We start from the raw sequence: 23,574 nt of genomic DNA, 5'->3' as shown, positions 1-23,574 counted from the left end.
AAATAGTTATCTTCATCCCTCCAGTCCTATTGGTTTATGCAGCTGCATTAGTCGCAGTGGTGACATAATAATTAAAACAACATTCGCACTGAAGTATAATTTAAGAGTTAGTTTATATACTTTTGCAGCACTGTTTGTCATACACAAATAATTTTTAACACCAAAAATGACAACCAGGAGCGGACGAATTTCTACATTAACGATCCGTGTATACCTAGAACACAAATTATACATGTACATACTCTCTCCCCCCCCCCCCTCCCCAAATAGTGAACATTTACTTACTCCGGCTAATACTATAGGACATGACGACTTAGAATGAAATTCATTCAATCGAATAAGTAGAGTTTCCACCAAATAGTCTGGTCCCCGATTTCAATCTTCGGTTCGGCCGAATTACATGATAGATTTGAGCTAATTTCACACAACATGAGCAAATTATTTACCCATTCTAGGGCTGAGGTATTTGAGTGTTTTCAAGACGCAGGACAACATTGTGGTTTCTGAAGTACATTATCGTTAGTCAACTCATCCATCGCTATCCGCTACATCGTAGCTTCTAGAGAAGAGAATGGACGATACCCTAACCTTTCATTTATCATGATTATAGCTTATGGCTGTAGGTCTGTAGATCATGGTCCGTCCACTTGGCTCGTTCTTAACCGGCTAAGTAGCTCTCTGAATGAGTCTAGTGTCAATGTCCAGCTTGGCTCGCGGACTCACAACCCCTAGGGAAACTAAGAATTAAAAATCCTCTCTCCATCTGGGTAAGTGTTCAGGTACTTGAAAGCTGTTATCTATCAGGCAGATTGTGTGATAATGAATGACCAGTGACAAAAGGAAGTACGCTGGTCTGCACTTGAGCTTGATACTCGCTGATTCGCAAGATAGTGCATGGAGGCACGTATTAGGGTTCACTCGCACTTCCTTATGGAATCCGTGTACTGACAGTTGATGGCGCGTTTGTAGCTGTTCCAAAAGCTCCGTTGGGAGGGACACATCGCTGGGGCCGATTTCACGAAACGCTAAGACGCATCTTAGGAAGGATATCTCGTCTTAACTCGCGACTCTAGGATCGATTTCACCAAACCTAAGACGCGTTCAACACGTCCTAAAGGCCCTGTCACACTGTCTGCGATCTTATATGCGCTCTCAATGCGTCCTTGAAAAATAGCTGGGGCGCAACAACAACTACTACATCGCAGCGACAACTACATAGGTCGCCAGATGGGCGCCAGAGGGTCTTAATGGTCTTCGATGAGCGCCAAGGTCTTTGAACATGCTCAAAACAATCGCAACACCTCTGCGCTCTGGCCAGGGCGCCCTAATGACGCAACTCGGGCGCTGTGCGAGCGTGAATCGTGCGACATTGAAGTGGCATTGAGGCAGCTTAGGCGCAAGGCAGTCGATGTAGTCTCCCCCCCCCCCCCCATGAGAAAGTAACTCGACTGAGATGAACTTGTTGAATAATTTTTGAAACTGGACTGTGTAATGACCGTTTTGTCGTGGTATTTATACAGCGCAAGTGACGTCACATGAGCGTATTTTGGTCGAACAGAGAGCGCGACGCAAGCAACTAGGACGTATCAACAGCGAGCAGAGCGTAGTGCAGGCGCGGTGACAGCGCAGCGGCAGCGACTAGATCGAGTAATTGAGCTTGACAGAGGCGCATAGAGAGCGAGTTGAGCGCATCGTAAGCGCGAGAAGAGCACAGTATGAGCGTAGCTTGAGCTTCTTTGAGGCAGAACATTGTCATTTTCTTGCGCCCTCGCTGCGATTGTTAAATTTATGAAAAGAAATTGGTCGCCGTAAGGTCTCCTATGAGAGCGCATATAATGTGACAGGCCCTTTACTTACTTAGCAACGCGGCTGAACTCGTCTTAGCTGAAGATCGGTCTGAGGGTCGTCGTTAATTAGTATATCGTATGGAAATCATTGCCGTTAAAGACGAGTGTCGGCTTGGAGTAACAGTTTCGAGTAAGAAAACCGCTGTATAAACAGATTTGAAAAGATTTCTGATTATGTGCGTAGTTATTTTTATACAAAGTTTAATTATAGCCTACGCCAACTCTTAGTCAACTTTTTTTGACTCAAAAGTTTGACTCACAAAAAACGAGATGTTGGGTGCCGCACGTGTTCCACTAGTGCATCGCATTCTGCGGACGTGCGATAAACAACATTTGCGTATTGGTGCTGTGTGTACTGTGTGTCACACGCACAACGTGTACCGTACATGGAACTAACACGGCTTGAAATACGTATGCGTATGCCACAAGATGACCGACGTGTACGATGTAAACAACCGTGTTTTTTCGTCTTTACTAGGGAACAGTAAGTCATGAGGTTAGTTACCTTGCAACCAGACCTTTAAAAGAGGATAAGTAAACAACCCAAAACATAAAATTTTCAGGGATTTCAGGCCGTAATATCCCTTTAAATGCGGCAACGCGGCTATGCAGTACATATTATACATTGTGTATTTGACATGGTGTACCAATCAATTATTCTCTGTAAGCTTACATTGTATTTCATGAAAGAAATACAATCAAAATTCAGAATATTATCTGTTTAAACCTATAATTCACAAATAATAAAAGGTTACATTTGTTGAACACTTTATTAAAATGCACTCTATTGTTTTAAATAATAGAAATCATATCAATAAAAAAAGTTCAAATAAGCACATTTCACGTGACTGGCGAATGCAGGTTTAAACGGGTGTATTTTATCAATCTTGTCATGCGTTGCCGAATTGTGGCCACGATTTACCGGCAACGCGACGTTGGCCTTGAGTACACAATGCATTTTTTTTATGATCGTGTATTCACAATCTGCAGGTATGTCATTACTATACCAAAGACACGCACTAGAGGCTCGTTAAAATAAATGCCATAACGTAATTATATTAACAAAGGCTTGCAGAAGTTCGTTATGACGCCATTAAACGGGAATAGGCCCATTATGGTCAAGGGGGATATTTTAAAGAGAATAGTTTAATTATAGCGAAAATAAAAACTCAGTAATATTCATTCTGTTATGGAAGTTAGAGTTCATAATTATTTCGGAGAAATGGCGGACCTTCAATGCCAAAACATCAGGTTTTGCGCATACAAGTTATGATGAGGATTACACGAAAGAGCATCCCACCTGCCTCCGACTTCATATATAATGCGCACTCCTTCATCCTTCCTGAATATCATGGCCCGGTTTTAAGGCGTGTAGGATCAAAGGAGTTTCATGCATCTTGTTCGTTTCCAATAATAGCACCACTCACAATCCAAAGAAGAATGTTCAAAATATTACCCTTTGAAGATTCATCTCAGTGGATATTACACTTTTCGATAAAAGAATGAATAACACGCACAAGCTTTGATCACGAAACCCGATAGCACTCTATTTCCAAAAATCGCTCAATTCTTGATTTGTGCTAAATGACAGCAAGCCAGACGGAATAATTTCACGTGGTATTTAATACCAGTACGATCTTTAATCCAAGGAAAGCTTTTAGATTATAATTTAATAGGTTACTTTGTGGGATAAATGCAAATGATCATATATGTCTTTTAAACTAATGCTGGTACTTGCATTTTAAATGGAAATATCACGAAGGCCGTGACAGAAATGTATTCAAAAGTCAAATTTGTTCCTGCAGACGCTCTGTGTTCTAAGTGCATTTTAATCAAAAACCTCTTCAAAGTGCTTCGTGAAGTCAATTTCACATATCAAATTTTAATTTATTGCGAGGGCTAGCTAAGTGGTTTACTTTTTCCACTTTGATTTTCCTTTGCTTTTCCCCCGCGGTAACACATAATCGAAAAAGAAATATTCTTTTGTACATTATCTGTCAAATGTTAGTTAATGGGTAACATTTTGTAGTTTTGATGTAATACAGTTTGTAAATTTGGAGGTGGCTTTATTTCGTCGTTAAGCCTCGTTCAGTTTTCGAAGTGATTCCCGCTAATGTTGGCGCCAAAGAGCAGACGAATAAGTCATCGTTAGTTATTTTAATACATGTAGATCGTGCAATTTCAGACAAACGCATCATGAAGCCAACCTTCGTTAGTATTGACTCGCGGAAGGCTCCATTCTGGCCTGCCCATCCCCCCCCCCCACACCCCCAAATGATCAAATGTGATGTTATCAAAACACCATATAACTTTTTATTGGTTTAGTTAACTCTCTATAGCTAATGAATGTGCACAAGTGATAAAGACCCGATAGACATCCGTTCTTCTTAATGACGGTTGGAGGATTTCTAAAATCAAATTAGTTGCGAATGTTATCATTCTATTCGATTGTAGTCATCATATCGCCAGCTTAATTTAAAATCCAACTTTCCATATTTTCTGCGTTTTAATGTCAGTTTTTCATTGGAAGCATATTATCGCATTTCTGTTACTTAAAAAAAAAATCCCCCTTAAGCCCCCCCCAAAAAAAGTCTCCGGTTTCTGGTATGCGCGCGCGTCGCCGTAGCCATGCGCGTCGGCAAAATGAAAAAGGTTTTTTTTCAATGGAAGATGATGTCTCAAAACCAGTGATGTAGTGCCTTGATGCTGGGCCTTGGCCTTAAGGCTGCCTTAAGGCTGGATTTTAGGGCCTTGGCCTTGGCCTCGAGGCTTGAGGGCAAAAGCCTTGGCCTTGGCCTTGGCCTTGAGGGTTCAGGGCCTTGCAATTTTGAGTCAAGGCTCTTCAAGGCCCATAGAGTTTTGCATTTTCCAGATAAATCTGTTCGAAATTTTGCTGTTACCATTTTAATCGTATTACATGTACGATGGAGGAGGGAAGCACCATATAGATTTGTGTGTTAGGCACACTTCCACTTTTATAGCATCACATGTTGTTACCATTGTAGTAGATTTGCTGCAACAATATTCCGTACACTTGTGGGGCTAATGAGATGATCACTTTAATTGCATATAACTATGGAATAGATTTGATTGGTTGTATATGTCTCCCTGATAAGTGCTAAAGATTTGCATGTATCTGTTTTAGATAATGCTGATATTTCTGACAATGTTGGGCCAGCAAATAAAAATTTCCCAAATCAGTTTCTTGGATCCCCCTTTTGTTACACTTGGGAGAATTGTGTGTCAATATAGAAGTAAATCATTATTTTGTTTAGTTAAACCATATTGAAGACCTGAACTTATACGTTAATAGATACAGTGCAGTCATAAAACGGTGTAGGCCTATGCGAGCATATTGATTGCAATTAAGAAATGTTGTTCTTCGTAACGAGCAATTCGTGATGATAAGGCCAGATCCAGGGGGGTCAAAAGGGGCCACGCCCCCCCCCCCAAAAAAAAAACGAAACCATTTTTTTTTATGTGACGTCGTAATAAAGGCAGGCAATGAGTACACCACCATCTTTTCCTAAATAAACATCGGTTAAAATGGTCAGAAATTGCCTCAAATCGCACCACAGAGCATCTCGAATCCACAATTTTTTCTGGGCCCTTAAGCGGGCCCCGAAGCCCAAGCCGTAATCTTTTGACCCACTTTTTTTTTTTTTGGGGGGGGGGGGACCAACATTTCTTTGCCCCCCCCCCCAATTGTGTTCTGGATCCGCCCTTGCGTGATGATGTGTCACTCATGTGACTATAATTAGTCACATTAATTAGTTCTATATCAGTGGTCATTTCATAAAACAGGGCCTTGGCCTTGGCCTTGGCCTTGAGGGTTAAGCCTTGGCCTTGGCCTCGAGGCTTGAGGGTCAAAGCCTTGGCCTTGGCCTTGGCCTTGAGGGTCAAAGCCTTGGCCTTGGCCTTGGCCTTGAGGGTCAAAGCCTTTGCTCAAAACCGCCAAACTCACTGGTTTGACTGGAATCCTGCTGCTGCACAATTTTAACGTGTTTTTAGATGGGGTTATGATCGAGAATAAGCTTTATGTGGCCTCTCTGGACTCCCATATATTTTCACTAAGTTTAGTCGGGCACCATTTGCAGTCATCAGCTGACATTTGAAGCAAAAAAGTCAGGTAAAAAAAAAAAAAAAAGCCGCGTCGCCGCACCACTTTTTGGGCAAGCTCCATACAAGAAACCGGAGACTTTTTTTTTGGCCTAATATACTCCCCTAACATTTTGCTCGAATAATATCACAAGAAACGCCTCTTTCCCCCTCGCCTTTGTTTACGCAGATCAGATATAATCATATTTTGCTGGTGTTGTATCCAATCAATTTGCAGCATAGTTATCTGCAGTGTTAGTTAAATAAAATGGTTCCACGTACAGCAAAGTGATAGTCACAAATGGTGTAGATTGACCAAGTACTTGGCTGAAATTCAAGGAATACCAACATGCACAAACCCACGACACCAAATAAACTATTACACTGTTCAATCCAATTATACTCAAGATGAGATATTAGCCATTCTAATTCGCTGGAAAACTCATCAACGGCAAGTCGAGCGTGCCCATTTCCTTATTAAAGACTGTTCGGTTCGCATATTTGTTTGGAATTCCTATAAAGGCGAAGTGCATTTCGTGGATTGTTTGTTTTTTTGTCACCAACAATGCCTCGTATTTATAGGGAACCCAGAGGAGCGGCGTGTACACTGTGGCCAGTTATTGGATTGCCAATTTTGATTAATTTTGCCGGGGGAGTTGGCGCGAAATTACAGCAAATAAAGTTGGCTTCCCTGACGCATCCCAAGAGGGCGGGCGGTTTCCGCGATGGTGTTATTGATGTTCTGATATTTTGCACCTTGATGTGTGCACGTTAACTGCGCACTCGGTCTTCTGCGCATACATAATTTTATCAGTTATCTGTCTTCCGGCTTCCCAAGCACAATTTTGCGCTCGTGTCCACATTTTAAATAACAACTGTCTTTTTTGAATTTGAAATGAAAAAAAAAAAAAAATCGTCCATTGTTTTTCAAACCCACGATTTTACCAGTGAGTTTGGATTATGGTATTTTAACGCGCGTGTTTGTGGAATAAACAAGGATCTCCGCGCAGTGTTATGTCATACAATACGGCAGAAGTCAAAGCACAAAGCCTTTCCTTTTCTCAATGGTTTTTCTTCTTTTTTAATCAGATTCGCTGTTTTAGTACAAATGGGAAAGTTCAGGGTTGCTGTCCGTCAGCAATTGTCAACCGTAATACCCCTAGCCTTTCACCGATTCCCATTGGACTCAATCAAGCAAAACGCTGGATAATTTAAAGCAGTGCAATTATGCGATGACAAAAATAAATGACAACGTCCAGCTATTATTTTTACCTGTCACCGTCACTAATCCGGGTTGGTGGTCAATTCTTGTTTTTCTCAAAGAAATACATAGGTATGAAGGGTGAAGGACGATGTCTCCGCTATTTCCGCGGCGGATAGCATAAGATTCAACTAAATCGTTTCGTATTAAATGCATTGCGATACAATCTTATTTTAATGATTTTGTTTACGAGGATTTTTTTTTATCTGGCGATACTGTTTTCTGATGCGATGACTGCGTAAGGTCAGGTTGGTTTTACGCAGGCGCACATTGCGTGCTGCGTTTTAACGCCTGACCGTCAGATCAACTGGAGTGACTCGGGAAAATATGAGGATGAAATCTTACCACAACTGTAAAGTCAATTCTGCCGGCATATATTCCAATGAATCAGTTCACCAGTCTGCACTCTGCAATAAATTCTTGCATCTCTTATTTGATTCTTGCATTGGGTCGCAATATTGGTATAAAAACAAGGTTGATCTTCAAAACGAAGACTCTTTCGCGTCGTTACTGGGCTTTGTAGATATCATGTAAGAACAACATTCTAATGTTGTTTGAATATTAATAACATTTTTTTGTTGTTAACATACTGATTTAGAAAACTCTCTGTACAGGCTATGATGATTTTTTTAAGTGGCCAAGTGCTCTTATTTATAGCATACAACCCAAATGTACATGAGGACAAACCAAAACATAAATTTTTATTCAACTTTAGGTTGACACGACCGCAGAGATCGTGGTATTTTGTGCATAACATTTACCACTAGGGCGCTTTTTACACACAACGTACGTATGGCAGACGAGGCGTCCTCCATCCACAGTAGTGTGTGTAGGCCTACAACAAATATCACATATCCTACAGTAATGAAATAACAATCGCTTTGTTGTATTGAGCTTATTAAGATGAAATTTGTCACTTAGTCCGTAAGATATGTTCTAAATCATAGCGGTGTAGTTCTTGATTTGAAGTGCTCAGTCGCATGGCGCGCTTTACACCTGATGGCGACCTGATCTATGCGTGAATCCATTTTTCAACGCAAACGATATGCAAGATATGGTACTTGGTGACATTAATTATGGCAAGTTCATTTATACAAACTTTACATGTTATTGTTCAACAACGCAATTATGGTATCTAACCAAAAATTCAGCGGCATTTATTTTTGTTTCAGTAAACATCAACATATCGATTTGATGCATTCTTATCTACTTACTGCCTTCGCAATGAAAGGTTTCAGTTAACCACGCAGTAATTTCCATTTTGATGCTGATGTTTTTCTTTGTAACAATTCACATGAGCTGACCATAAGCTATACCAACGGGGTAACCAAAGTTCTTCAATTAAAATTTCAATCAAAAACGACTGGAAATGTTTGGTATGATAACAAACGGAAACAGCCACTCTTCCATGAACACTGTTTATGGGTGATAAGGCACACAAAAGGCTTGCACTCAGACCGCGCCCTGTTTCGAGTCAGTCGATATTAAAGGTAAACAATGTATAGCACGTCCCCAAACGAATCCGACAAACGTCTTTAGTATTTGAATTCCGCTGGTATCCCTGCGTAAAATTGCAAAGACTCGTCATGGGGAAAACACTGATCCGTATGAGTAAAAATATCTGGATAGCCATAGGCTGTTAGAAGTGAAGTCACCGTCCACCATATTATCTCTCCATAACAATGGAGTTGTAAACCAAATCTATTCTAACTTCACCGCAATCTTTTTATGTATTCATTTTTTAAATAGCAAACATTATTTGTGACAATTGTATGTTTATATTGCATTCTGTGGAGATTACAATTGTTTAACATACTTTAATTCAAATCTGTTTTAAAATGTTATTATAAAATGTACGATGGAATTGGTGATACTAGTTCCCGTACCATATTCGAATTGAGAGATTGTAAACCAGTGCGTAGCTTCAAATGTGTGTACAGCGCGCAATGAGCTATCCAGAATCCTTAACACGGAGATTCAGTGCGAAGACATCTGCAGTGTAAATTGTTACTCCCAATTACGATTCATATGAAAGAACTGCTCCCTCGGGTTCAGTACTTAGCACGATTCGCCGTCAATTTGGGAGGTAATAACTCCCGACAATGGCGCGACTTGAAACCTCTTAGTCTAGTTTCTGTGGTCGAATTGACAGGCGTATACTTTGTAAGAGTCTCGAAATCGGTCCTTGCAGACGTGATCATGGACATTCTCGTTTTTCGCCAATGCTAATAGCATTATAGACAAAGAATTCGAGGTTTACTTTTCATCCTGTGGGTTAATTTTTTTTGAACGAGGTGGCTATTTTAGGATGAAGCCACGATGAATGCAAGTCTGAGTATCATCCGTTGTTCGACGGAGCCGGCAAGATCCGGTCCGCAAAAAACGTCAGATATAATGGCGTGCATGCACATTTTATGCGACCCTGCACGCCAGCCAATCGGAACCGACTTTGGATATTGTGACGTCTTTTTGAGCAGAAAGCCGGCCTAAGCTGTTGATTGCTCAATTTGCTACCATGTTTTTATAACAATAACACAACAATGGGTTACCCGATAGAAGGCGCCCGCTGCATGATCAGAATGTGGAGGTCAAGACGTAGTGCAGTTTTAGATAATATGCACGGATATCATAGACGCTTGCTGTCTATTCCACAGACAAATTAGTCAATTTTCCTGGAAGGTGGCTCCTATCTAAAGAGCCGTGTTTTATCTTTGATTAACAAGTAGCGTTTAATTGACCAATAAATCAAATATATCTCCATAGGTCCTTGTACTTTCCCGGTGCAGTACATCTTTTTATTGGAGCTAAATAATGAAAGGTTTGCGGAAACACCATGTGCGAATAATTTCTCAACAAAGAGAATGGTTCTGAAAAGAACCAGAGGTATAAACTCGACGTTCCGGTCAGTAAGCTCTGACCGTCTTCAGACAGAAGACGAATAGATGACGAATAGATATATGGATTTTACTCAAAAACTAGGAATTTCCAAGGGATGTTGATACGTCGCAAATGGTAGAGTTTTAGAAAAGGGATATTAAGTCCGAATTTTAGCCAAGGAAATTAATTTTGGTTAAAATAAGAGCATTTTGAAACTTTGTACTTTCAAACTCAAAAACTTTAGTACATGAGAACAATGAAATGTCTCCACAAGGATCTAAATTCTACCATGTATACGGTTGTTCACATTGTTTGGTATCTGGGCCATAATCGTTTAGCCTCTCATCGGACAGTTTTCATTCATTCTATTTCACTTTCAAGCATCCCTGTTACTTTCCCTTTACTTTGTTGAGTTCTAGTCTAAGTGTTTTGCGACTATCATTCCATTTTTCTTCCTTATGTACATTGTAAAAACGTTGGGTAAAATACTGCTGGGCAATGTAATTTACCCGACATTGGTATAAACTGACCTCATATTGGGTTGAATTGGGTAAAAACTGTCAAACTATTGAAAAAAATGTGCCCAAGAGTGTAGGCAATTGATAATTCGACCAGCACTGGTCGAATTATCAACCCATTTTGCCCAACTTTTTTTTTTTTACAGTGTACCGCATTTCGGTTCTTCAACGTCATGCCCTTAAGCGTTTTTACATGGTTGTTCGGAACAATATTTTACAATCAGAACATCCGCGAACCAATCATTTCAATACTAGTATTATTCATGTTATCATTGTAAAAATTTATTTAAAGTAATAATAATAATTTGATGTGCAATGCATGAATCTAAATGCCCTTTTCATTGTTCCTTAAAATTGAACTAGGTGGTGGATTATATATTTCCAACTTGCAACTGCCCCGCGGTTACCTCCCAAACGTGAAGGATTGGGAAAGATGAATTTAGAATGATTTCTTTTTTTAAACGATTTAATTTCGACTTTTCTTTTACCGTCTTTAGGATCAGTAGAGCGAGTCTACAATTTGTTGTCCTGTTCCGAAGGGCCCGCCGACAACTGGCAGAAGAGCCACCTGACATTCCTATCACCGCCCAGTATCATGTTCGGCATCGTCAACATTGTGGGTAAGTCCTAACGCCGACCCGCCTCGAGCCTATAATGTCGTAGCCTTTAGTCAATTCCCACGCGCTTACCCGGACACGTGACGCACCCCGGATGCTGACACGTAAAAAGACTAGGACGAGCGGCGTAGCCGCGAGGGCCTTTACCATCTCGTGGAGAACGCTTATGTTTTTCTTTACATTTGTCTACCGATTTTGTAGACATGCATAATGCATTACCCGTTGTGAATTGACCAATGAAAATGAAAATGCAGAATTACTAACGTAAATCATGCAGCCGTCGTCTGGCGCCAGACAGCCATGGCCGCGTACTGTTGCTGGTAACCGCAAACCACTGTTAGATGATTGGTTTATATTGCTTGATTTATATTACTTGAATAAATGAATAAGTGATTAGTTCCGCGAGATAGTAAAGGCCCTCGCGGCTTTGCCGCTCGTGCTAGTCTTTTTACGTGCCAGCATCCAGGGTGCGTTACGTGTCCGGATGGTCTGGGTATAGGCGCGTAGGACTTGACTAAAGGCTAATAATGTCGGGAATTTAAACCCTGAATCGCAAACAAATCCGTACCGTGAGTGGTTTGGTACTCGTCTATACATTACGTGTTCGGCGGCAAATCCTGGATTTTAGGTTTGGATTGCACAACTTGGGAATATATAAAAGTCGGAATATTTGCCGAGGGATATCTTTTGCATGTTGATTGCGAAATCATCAGGAGGAATTGTGTTCTGGTTTCCTGATGTAAAGTTATGTGCTCTCATATGTGAACATGTCAGAGGGAGTCAAAAATGACAGAAAAAAATAATGAGTTCTTTCTTTTGGTAGTGGGTCTGATTGGTATAAACATGCTTTGGTATCACTTGGTGTCATATCCTTGATATGTTTTATGTATTTTATGGACTTGCGTTACTCGAACTCAAAAGGAATGCTCATATGTCTGAGACAACCAATCTCCATTTTGGGGTTCAGGAAGCCTTAATTTTGTTTTTACAATTTAAAATATTTTATATAATTTATATATTAAACTTATATAATATTTGCATTTATTATGCAGATTAATACAGATATTGCAAAAAAATGTTCATTTGAAAGATTGAACTTGTTTCCCTGGCAATTTTACATTTTTATTCAAAGTAAAGCATAGTTACCATAAAAAGTTAACAACACAATACTACTTCCCACTCAGATTCCAGACGTTTGGGCTTTTATTAACTAAATACATACATAAAATTGCCTTTTATTTTACAAACAATTAAAAACTTCATTTGAAGTACCAGAAAAATCAAAATATAAATATTACATCTTGAAATATAACCTTGTTAACAATTCAGAACACAATCTAAAACCGTCTGATAGAATCAAATAACATTTCTAGGAATAAGTCGACATAATTGCGGTGATGGACAGAACCGGAGTTTGTGTGGGGAACACGCCATACAAGTACAAGAAAACGGAGCTTCTGAATCCAACGAGAGTAGAGAGAGAAAAAAGAAGGGTGGCTGATGGGGTGGTGGTGGGTTCAATTTCATCGGCAAAAAATGTTGCCTTTTCGGTCAGTGGAGGAAACTAGAATGACGCGACGCCAAGTTACTGCGTGCTGTCTCCCTGTAGCGTAAAGGCTTTCCACCAATGACCGCCAGCCATTCACGCGTTCAGCGTGTGACGTAGTAGTTAACAACCACATCAGTGATATCAAAAATTATCGAGGTATCTACACGTCCATCAGCCCGATTAAACTCCGCTTAATCATCATGTATTTTTAATAATCTTGACATTAATCGACAGCCTCTTAGAACTTGTCTTTGGGTAACGACTCGGATATGCATCACATTTTGTGTATATTTGTAATGCCAAAAACAAATAGTTTACGTGGTTTTTTTGGTGCAATAAGACTCATATAAAGAATGTTCTCGAAATCTTTGAAAATACACGAGGGCTTCAATTCATCCTAAGCTATCGTCCGCATTGAATTCCACTGGTCTGATTTAAGGCTCGAAGCATCAAATAGAATCCTTCCACTTACGAAAACCGATCAAATCATGCCGATAGCGTTTATCCCTCGTGCCGAGAGCGTGCTTTAGTCGAGGTGAATGTGATATTCGCTACTAGTCTTGTGATGGATTTGCATGTCAAGTAAAGCAATCTTGTACTCGATTGAAGAAAAAAATAATTGAGAGCCATGCAAATTTAATGAATGCCATGCAACTTTAATGAATGCCATTGTAAGAGGCTATATCGTTTTGTAGGACGCAGGGTTTGGGTGAATAAAAACCCATTCCAGAACTAGATTTAAATTTGATTACTTTGGCCGTTGTGTAGGAATAGAACAGCGGAATTGGATTTTTACAACCCGCATACTAATTGGTTGTTTTTGCCTTATTTGCGTTCGATTTACTTGCGACGTTTAGACCATGTCATTCCGCGGAAAAGGTGTAACCGCCCCATGAGATCCTTTTGGCGCCTTGCTGCGATATTAACCATAGAAGTGACTATGCAATGACAGCCGTACTTGAACTCTTATACAATTCACTTACGTCATTTCGGAGAATTTTTGGGTCAGGTAGTTTAATATGAGTAGTACCTGGCATTATAACTTCATTAAGACCCTTTTTAATTCAGAACTACCGTCGTAGATCGATGCTTTCACAGCTCCAATGTCATTCACTCAATCTAAACTTTTGTCGTCATTACAACGACTCTTTAATCTGGGTTTTCATTGATTGATCCGTGTACCAGGCATTATGACTACATTAGGTCTGCCATGATTAGTAGGTCGACAGTGAGCTGGAAAATATGAATGGGAGCAGGCAACGGCGTAAGAGCTTCTATGGTTTCCTTTGTTTCTGCCTTTATTTCTTTCGTGTGTTATTTTACGAATCCATGGAGGCAGCGGCGTAGCTAGAATTCTCACCATGGGGGGGGGGGGGGGGGGGCTTGTTGTTACAGGGGGAGGGGCGCCTAATTTTGTAGCATCCGTCCTGAAAAGGTAGACAGGATTTTTTCCACCAGTCGCCTGGCCTATGTAAAAATAATAAAATGGGGGGGGGGGGGGGGGCTGAGGAAGGGGCGGACGGGGCGGACGGGCTCTCCACCATCTTTCATTCCTTCAAAACGGACACTATCCAACAGTAGGTGGCGCTCTTCATGGTAGCTCTTCGACGTTAAAAATTGATACTCTTTAAAAAAAACCGCTTGTGAATAAAGAACTAGCAAATTTCCAGTGGGGGAGGGGCAGGGGGGGGGGAACTTGGGGCCGACTTTTTTTTTGGTGGGTGTCCACCCTTTGCCAATTCCCCGCATTCGCAAGTGGGCCCGGGATCCCCGACAACCTTGAACCTGTCCTGTGACAGGTGACACTGATTCGAACAAGAGATATAGGATGGAATCAGTTCTGATTCGTATTAATACAATTCAATTTCGTCCTTGCAGGAAATTTCGGCACGGTCTTTGTGGATCAATCGTACTGGCAGAGCAGTGTGGCCGCCAAGCCCCGTCAGGGGATGTGGGGGTTCCTGGTGGGCGGCATGGTGTGGTTCGCCATCCCCTTCACCTTCTCGACAACCATGGGTCTTGCCTACACGGCTCTCAGCACCAGTAAAGGTCAACCTCTCTTGACAGACGATCATGTCAATCAAGGTATAAAGGAGACAAGTTTGGTGTCTCATCCCCCCCACCCCCGCTATTTTGAACTGTGACAAATAAAAAAAATTGGCCTGTTTACCTTCGGGATGAACGATCCGGCTGTGTTCGCTTAAAGAGGTTGTGGAATGCTCGAAGACATTTCCGTCATTCTTCGGGTATATGTAGCCTAAGGTGTGATGAAATAAAAAAGACTATTGTTTCTGTCATAAAATGAGTACAAAAGGTACTTTTGAGAGCTGTTTTTCAAGTCCTGTCATGCCTGTTTCGACCCGAACGTGCAATTTGTGTAAAAGTCGTCATTGCGGGCAGCAAACAAAACACAGTAAATCGTGACGTAATAAACAGGACTCCCGATGCAGAGTAGCATAAACGAGTCCTGTTTATTACGTCACGATTTAGTGTGTTCTGTTTGCTGCCCGCAACGACGACTTTTACACAAATTGCACGTTCGGGTCGAAACAGGAACTAAAAATAGCTCTCAAAAGTACCTTTTGTACTCATTTCATGACAGAAACAATAGTCGTTTTTATTTCATCACACCTTAGGCTACATATACCCAAAAAATGACGGAAATGTTTTCGAGCATTCCACAACCTCTTTAAATTCAGAAACAGTTGTGTTTGTTCGGCAGTACAAATTCCGAACACTTTCAACTGCAACGTGCTTCATTTACGCATTTACAACTTATTTTGATTACATTGTCAACTGCAGCAGGTGCAGGTATTATATCACCACCGCCATGGTCTTGTGTGCCCTTATTTCCTCGAATTCCGAACTGAAAATCGTGCAAGTGAGATATGCACAGGGAATATCGAATGGATTATTTGAATTGTGATTATTTGGAACTATTTCTGAAAACAAGTTCGACTGTCCAGGCAAACATACGCTTCCACAATTTGAATTCCTTCAACGTCTCTTATTAAAAAAAACTTGCTACACCACAAGCTATACTATGCACAGTCCCTGTGTCAGAACGTTTTTCCTGCGAGAAATCGTTGAAATTATAGGCTATAACTGGGTATAATTATAAAGGCTATATTTGGGTACATTATTTGATCAATTTAGCAAATTTACTCCAATAATAAACTATAAAAAAAACCTAATTTTTGAATTCGAGCAACATCATGTAAATTTACACGAATAACCTGGGAGGTTAGTACTTCGGCAGTTCCAACGTTATGAATGGACGTGTCATGTCCGTGACAGAGCCGATTAACCATGATATCTAAGTACATGTAATGATTCAGAGAAATGATCCAAAACTCCTAGTCTTTAATCTCCTTGACCATTACTAGATGATGGATGTATAAGATTTGAAAAAAAAAATGATTTTCAGGTTTATTCACTGCATGAGCTCTTAAAAGCTCTTCCACAGACATTATACGCTTGAATTGACCACTCCAAAAATGGCGTCGTTGAAGCTCAAACATTATGGTCTGATTGGTATTGTTTTAGGATTGGTATCTCCCATTGTCGCTAAGGAGCTGATGGGTTCGACGGGCGGGGTTCTGATGGTCCTACTCATCCTGATGGCCGTGACCTCCACGGGGTCAGCTGAGGTCATTGCCATCACCTCCATCATCGTCTACGACTTGTACCAGATCCACCTGAAGCCCTACCGTAGCTCGGCCGATATCAACAGCTGTCTGCTGTGCGGCAAATCGCGGGGACGGATGGCTAATAAGAGAGATATGTGCTCGTGCTGTAGCATGGGCAACTGCACGTCATGCGTAGCGGATAACAGGTGAGTTTCCGTTTATCTCACCGATCCCCAAATAAAAAAAATCTGGAAAGCCCATCAGCTGTTAGAAGTGAGGTTACTGTCCGCCATATTACCACTCCAAAAACAATAGATTTGTGAAGAAGATATACAATTTAATTGACCTGTACCCATTTTACTCAACAAATTATTACTTTTTGTGAAAAAAAAATGGCAACAAAATATATTTTATATAAAACTTCTGTTTAGATAAACAAGATTCGCATACTTTTATAGAAGACAGTATATTAATCATTCCACTTTTTTGTACTTCTTGAAATGGCCAACGAGTCATCTATGGAGATCAGTGGTTTATCCCCGCATCGCGTTGACAGCTTAGGGCTGTATACGATATACCATTATTTTATGTGTACTCATAGTATATCTTGGTTCTTGGTTGGTTCTTCTCCTAAATACTCCGCGTGGGAGTTTATACAGGAGTTCCAATATTCAACGCCATTTTGTATCCACAGGTGAGTGTTGGCATTGGCAACAGATTTTGCAAACATCGGCACATTTATTGTGTATATACGTCCAGAGCACCTGAGAAATGTATATTTTAGTGAGTCTTGGTAACTGAATATTGACTATTCAGGCTTTGTAATGATTGATTTAGTATATTAAATGCGTTCTCTATTTGTTAAAGTATTTTATAACATTTTTTTTCCTGCACCATGGCCGCTGACTACCTGTTATTAATCGGCCAAAACCTTTGGCTGTGATGTGACAAAAGAAGTGTCGTGACCATGTTCGCGCTTGTGTGCTTTGTTTCAAAGTAACATGGAAAAAATGTTCAGTAGCTAGTGAAAAGCTGACATGATATCGGTGTTATTTACAAACACATTCTCTTCTCTTCCGTCCTCTTTTTTTTTCCTGTATACGCAGGTCCCGAAAGGAATGCAAGCGCGCCCTCAAACCGACCTACAAGTGCAAGACGCACGGCCCCTATCGCACCTATCTGGAATTGCTGAAAGTTAAGCGAGACTGGGCGATACTGTGGGTATCTATCGCCATCATCCCACTGACTTTAGTCTTCAATATCTTACAGGTATGTCCTCCATGATTGTCAGGGGAACATTTTGGGACTTGAAATTTGTGGGAATTTAACACCATAGTGTGTATTTAAATGCGTATATAGGATCATTTGCATTTATCCCAAAAGTAACCTAACGAACTTTCATCAAAAACTTATACTTAGGTTTTGAACAATCCTTTTTGAGCGGTGTCATTATCTAATACGAACAAACTGTATGACAAGCGTGTGATCCTATATGCCGTTAATACCAAACAATTATGAAAGAATCGAGTGCGGATTTAGATAATTTATAAAAGGTTTGTTATGATTCTTCCCCAAACTGTTTATATTTGTACTTTCAGAGGTGAACAGCCTTAAAGTTGGTGTACACGTACTGATTGGGTGTGGCACCTTGAAAACAAGATTTTGAAATTGAATTATTTTCTAGCGTTACATTGGTTATAAGCTTTCCAATGAGACATCGCACGAACAAAAATCGGCCCACGACAAGTAATCAATTAAATAATTTCATCACTTCCGGACTGCAGCGCGCCATTTAAAACCACTTTTTAAAACTGTATAAATCCTGCAAAAACCGTCAAATTTATTTCTTATAGGACATGATATTCCTTTAAATTTCGTCCAGAAAAGAAAATCGAAAGTTTGAAAAAGAACGTACATACCAACTTTAAATTAATGTCAGCTAAGCCAAGACAAATCGAAACAACTGATGACGAACGTTTTGGAAAATTTGGTTACTATTGTTAAAAATATTCAGTTCCCATTCAGAAGAAACAAGCAAATCATTATAAGAAAAAAATTAAACCGGCTGGGAGGAAGAAATAGTGCTATCTCTTAAAATCCCTGTTTTGTTTTTCAAAAAAAAACCTAGAAATGTTTACTATTATGGTCAACTTTTCAAAATGACATGTATATCTTGCCCGTGATGGGTATCAAAGGAAAGCACTTATGCAATTGAAATTGTCTGAAATAGTCTCTTCCAAACATTATCACTATTCGCATTTAAAGCACTCTTAATAAGCGCGGGGACACGACCGATGTGCCGTCAAACCATCCAATATAGCAGTTAAGTATCCAATTTGTATTGCAAAGTTAGTGCATACCTCAAGCGTTTATCCTCAAGAGGGTGTCATTTCTGACGAAGGCACTTCCCAATAATCCCCAGCCACACGAATCTACATGTAGATGGCCTATTTTAAGTGCCACAACTTGCGAGAAAAATTCTGCATTTAGACTTCAACTTGAAGTCTCTCGGACTATTACTGACCGCGGACATCGACAGGAAGAAGGCCATATTTGCAAAGCTTTCAGTTTCGAGGCTGACCCAGATTTTCGCCGGCAGTCCTTTGTTTACCTGATGGCCGGTCGAATTCAATAATTGATATATGCCCCAGCGACGCACGGCAGGTGACTACGTAAGTCCGGCGATTTGACGCGGTAGAACTGTGCTGACCCAGATAAACGCGCGTTTAATGCAGTGTGGTCAAGTAATAAATAATTTCAGTCTAAAGGATTGTATTTTGTTTCATAAACATTAGTTAGAGTCATTTCATTACTAATTTGATATTTTCAACATAAAGGAGACAGTAAATCCAAAGGCACTGTGATCTTACGGCAGTCAGTGGGCATCCTTGTGCATCAAAGTAAATATTCAAGAATAAGACATTGTACTTGTATGATGCTTGATAAGACTCAAATAATTATATGTACATATTCGTTTACTGTAACGTAAGTGGTGTACGTCAGTTTACACGGTAGAGCACATTTGGACGGTAGAGCACATTTGGACGCAGGTATACATTTCGCACTATTTTGTGTGATCCAACCGAAATTTCACAAACGCCCTTCGAATACCGAACGAACTGCACTATCTGCTTTACGTATAATGTTTAGCACAACTTGTGTAAAAAAAAAAATGAATCAACACAAATCGTTTGAGCTTTGTCAAAGCAGATACAATTCAAACGAACTAACGTCAATAAATATAAAATATTACGACATTATTTAAAGGATTTTGCCGACAAGGGAAATCAATGCACTTTTTACGGCTTCGAGATTATTCTGTCACTCTTTGTGAAAGATGAGAAGAAAGATTGACTGGAGTATTGCAATGTATTATTTAATACACAAAAACCTTCCAAAAGTGCTAACTCCTTGTAGATTTTTCATTCATGCATTGCTAGCGGCGTCTTTTTGAATTTTTTTTTTAATTTGGAAAAGGAAAGTATCCAACTGTAAGGTGTTTCAATTAATTGAAATTCCAACCATTATGTCTCTCAACTCTTCTTCCAATCGTGAAAACCTTTCTCGGTATTCCCACTTTGTTTGGGACATTCATCCGTAAATCGCTTTATCGCTCCAGTAGTTTTTGACATTTACCAGGACGATTTTGTTCCATCTGTGACGTCGTCACTCAGACTAATGCACTTAGGCCTACACTCAACTTTAAATTTTATTCCCCTCTATTCAATACAAATAAGGTAAATACAAAGTATCACCTTATTCCGTGGAAATGCGACTTTCTAACCACAAAACCTGGATTTAACACTGTAAAGTGATGTAAACGGAGCATAATGCAGTAGAATTTTTTTAATGAAATAATTCCGTACGTTTGCCATCTGTAAAGCGTCTGTAAGTGAATAGGAAATAATAGTTTAAAAATATATGTATATTTGGGTAGGCCTATTGAATGTCTCCGACTGAAACATAGGTATATTTCAAGTGTCATTTGAACTGCAACAACGCTGGTTTAAAGTTGTACTTAGAAATTTCAAAATCTCTGCTGAAGTGCATGTCATGTTTTAGGCCAAACAAGCACTGTCTAGTCCAAACCGGCACTATCTTGTCCAAACCGGTACTATCTTGTTGGTCAAACCAGTACTGTCTCGTCCAAACAAGCACTGTTTCAATTGATCAGGCACTCTCTCGACCAAACCGATACTGTCTAGTTCAAACCGGCACTGTCATCTCAAACCGGAACTATCTCGTCCAAACCGACACTGTCTCGCCCAAATCGACACTGCATCATACCCAATTGGTACTGTCTCATCCAAACTGGAACTATCTTGTCCATCGACACTGCATCATACTAACTGGTACTGTCTCATCAAAACCAGAACTATGTTGTCCAAACCGACACTGTCTCTCCCAAATCTTCATTGTCTCATCCCAATCGGTACTGTCTCATCTAAACCAGGACGACCTTTTCCAAACCAACACTGTCTTGGTCGAACCGGCACTATCTTTACTGAACCTGCACTGTCTCAACTAAACCGGTTGTGCCTCACCCAAACCGGTTCTGTTTGCACCAAACCGTCAGTGTTTGTGCCAAACCAGTTTGCTTCCGCCAAATTAGCACTGCCTCAGCCAACATTGATACCATTACCGATTACCACCTCGACCAAGCAGTTATGTCTTGTCGGTGTCCAAACCGGTCTCGACCAATGTAAACGGTTCGGTCTCTTCCAAACGGGCACTGTAATATTTACCACAGTAAACTTAAGACATCATACTTTGTTTGTATGTGAGCTTTCCTATGGGAGTCAGGGGACGAGATCCACAAATCTCCCATAGGAAAGCGTATACAAATAAACAAACATGACGTCATTATGTCTTAGGTCAATTGCAAGTGACTATTAATCTTCTGTCTTTCAGGTAACTCTGAGCGGCGTGTACTCCGCCATGGGTGTGTTCATTGGCTCCTCTGTCGTTCCTCTCGTCCTCGGAACCTTTTGGACGCGCCTGACCAGTAAGGCTATGGCCAGCGGCGCCCTCATCGGCATGGTTCTTGGTATCACGGCCTGGTTGGTGTCCGCTTCACTTTTGTATCAGAAGTTTGATATTTCGGCATTCATGACGAATTCAGAAGGTAAAACGCCTAAAAAGTGCAATAATTGTGACAATAGATTTTCAATTTCAGTTTGCAATACAGAAGCTGCTTTTTCTAATTGTTTGTGTGTGCACTACAGCTGATTTTACAATGTTGGTACGGTATAAACACAGGAGGTGCATATTTTTAAACAGAAGTTACCTGTGGAACGCAGTACACAGAGCGATTTAGTTCAATCATTTATTAAACTTAGCAGGAAACACGATGAAGTTACCTTTGCACTGAATCATTTTATTGAGCGTATCGAATGATTGTTTTGAATCGCAATTTCCCTTTCACCAAGATAATGACCAAAGTGTCTGAACAAGGAGAAACGGCCCGCAAAAATGGCACATTGTAACAAACTCCTTTATTACAAGAGAAGGGCAGTCAGGTTGGTGCCGTGGTTCTTTCCGCGCCGCGCGGCAAAATTGCAGTCAGGCAAGATGGTGTCAGTCGGTCACCCCCAACTGTACTTTCTTTGCCAGTGAGGGGGTATACTTGTGAACGGAGCGGATAACCCAGATTCAATTCCTGCCTGCCCAGGTCACATTCCACATGTGGATTTGGATTTCAGCCCCTACTTGGTTCCGTGATTATTCTTACTGGTGTATTCCTCTCACTTCTTAAACTCATCTCGTTGTGTACTTTTTACTGGTTTCTTCAGGCTTGCGAGCCAAAGTGCCCAGGAAGGTTTTGAGGAATCCATGGTTTCATTACCAGAAATAAGTATTAATAACTATAAGAAAAAGGAGCATTATTTTCTTGGTCTATAATACAAAGCTGGGTTAAACTCGAATGCACCTCTGTTTACCTTATTAATCTATTATATGATGTTGGACCTCTAATTGCTATGAATACCGATGACCCTTCCCACAGATAACAATTTTGAGTTGAGCATGCTCATCGGTAACTGCACATCACTTCTATCCGGGGGCCTTATCGCAGTGGGCGTGACCTACCTCACCAAACACCCCCTCTCGCAGCAGGAGAGGAAAGAGATATGGGAGAAGACACGAGATATTGACAACCCACTCTCACCGTGGACGGAGTTATACGTCAAGTAAGTCGGTCTGTGGAGTTGTGAGGGCTGGAAAGGGCGGGTTCACAAAATAGTGGTTTTTTTTTTAATACTGTTCGGCTATTGGGTTGCTGGACGAGTGGTTGGCTCGGATCGAGCTTTCTGACTGGACTTGAGGACAAGTCACTAGACAGTCATGGTTGTCTGTCACCGTCTCCCAACACTTATATGTATCGTGTTTATTATAATTTGCTGGCCTGGACATGTGTAGCGACCTACACGCATATTGGGGCTGAGGATGCACAGACCGTCCCCGCATGTTAGTGCAATATCGCACGCTATGCATGTATACCCTGGGACGGTATTGCTGTATCTGTCCACGCCGCGGTAGGCAGTGCGCGGCGGGCGAACTAAGGCCGTGGCCGTGTCCGAAACGGGCTTCCAGAGCTACGGCTACGTCTATTGTCAGCGCGTCCTCGCGTATTTTTAATGGGCGCGGACCTAGACCTAGCTCTAGACAGTTGATTCGGATGCAGCCTAAGCCCGGCCAATTACCGACTTCGTTTCATGTCTACTTTCTGACTGGCTCACTAATCACCTTTTTTGTTTCATTCAGCTTAAGATAATGGGACCCTTAAACAAATATGACTCCTCATTCTTCATGTTTGTCAACAAGAAAAATATCAGAACTTCAGAAGTGCGCTTATACCAGTGTCAATGTATGAAATCGTTAGTCATGATATGCAAAGACTTTTAAAGGCAAACGGGTAGTCCTAAGGGAAGTGAGGTTGCCAATTGCAGTCGCTTGCAGACTAGTTCCTAGCTCCTGCAACAGCCTCTCTATTAAACTTTATTGACTCTCGTTGCCGGTTTGCAATCCACCTGACTTGGAAGGCTTGATTCCAAAATGTAAACCGGGGAGCTGACCACTCGTAAAACAGAGAATTGTATGTGCACGTCACTTGTCTTTGTTAAAGGCTGCACGCTGTTAGAGCTCTCTGTCAGTGGGCACTGTGACATTTGGACCATTAT

At 40.8% G+C, this 23,574-nt stretch overlaps 1 protein-coding gene across 1 annotated transcript in view; it reads left to right on the top strand.

Annotated features, from left to right (window-relative positions):
- Nucleotides 1–23,574, top strand: part of LOC119745013 (urea-proton symporter DUR3-like) — a 39,710-nt gene that overhangs the window by 14,683 nt on the left and 1,453 nt on the right. Inside the window, exons 6-11 of the mRNA XM_038221238.1 lie at nucleotides 11,096–11,221; nucleotides 14,646–14,852; nucleotides 16,314–16,602; nucleotides 17,503–17,665; nucleotides 21,308–21,521; nucleotides 22,401–22,584. Coding sequence (XP_038077166.1) covers nucleotides 11,096–11,221; nucleotides 14,646–14,852; nucleotides 16,314–16,602; nucleotides 17,503–17,665; nucleotides 21,308–21,521; nucleotides 22,401–22,584 — 1,183 coding nt within the window. The remainder of the gene's footprint in view (nucleotides 1–11,095; nucleotides 11,222–14,645; nucleotides 14,853–16,313; nucleotides 16,603–17,502; nucleotides 17,666–21,307; nucleotides 21,522–22,400; nucleotides 22,585–23,574) is intronic.

This window comes from Patiria miniata, unplaced genomic scaffold, assembly GCF_015706575.1.
Source record: "Patiria miniata isolate m_02_andy unplaced genomic scaffold, ASM1570657v1 HiC_scaffold_7, whole genome shotgun sequence".
Classification (NCBI taxonomy): domain Eukaryota; kingdom Metazoa; phylum Echinodermata; class Asteroidea; order Valvatida; family Asterinidae; genus Patiria; species Patiria miniata.
The sequence above is the reverse complement of the archived record's forward strand: the minus strand, read 5'-3'. Positions and strand labels throughout refer to the sequence as shown.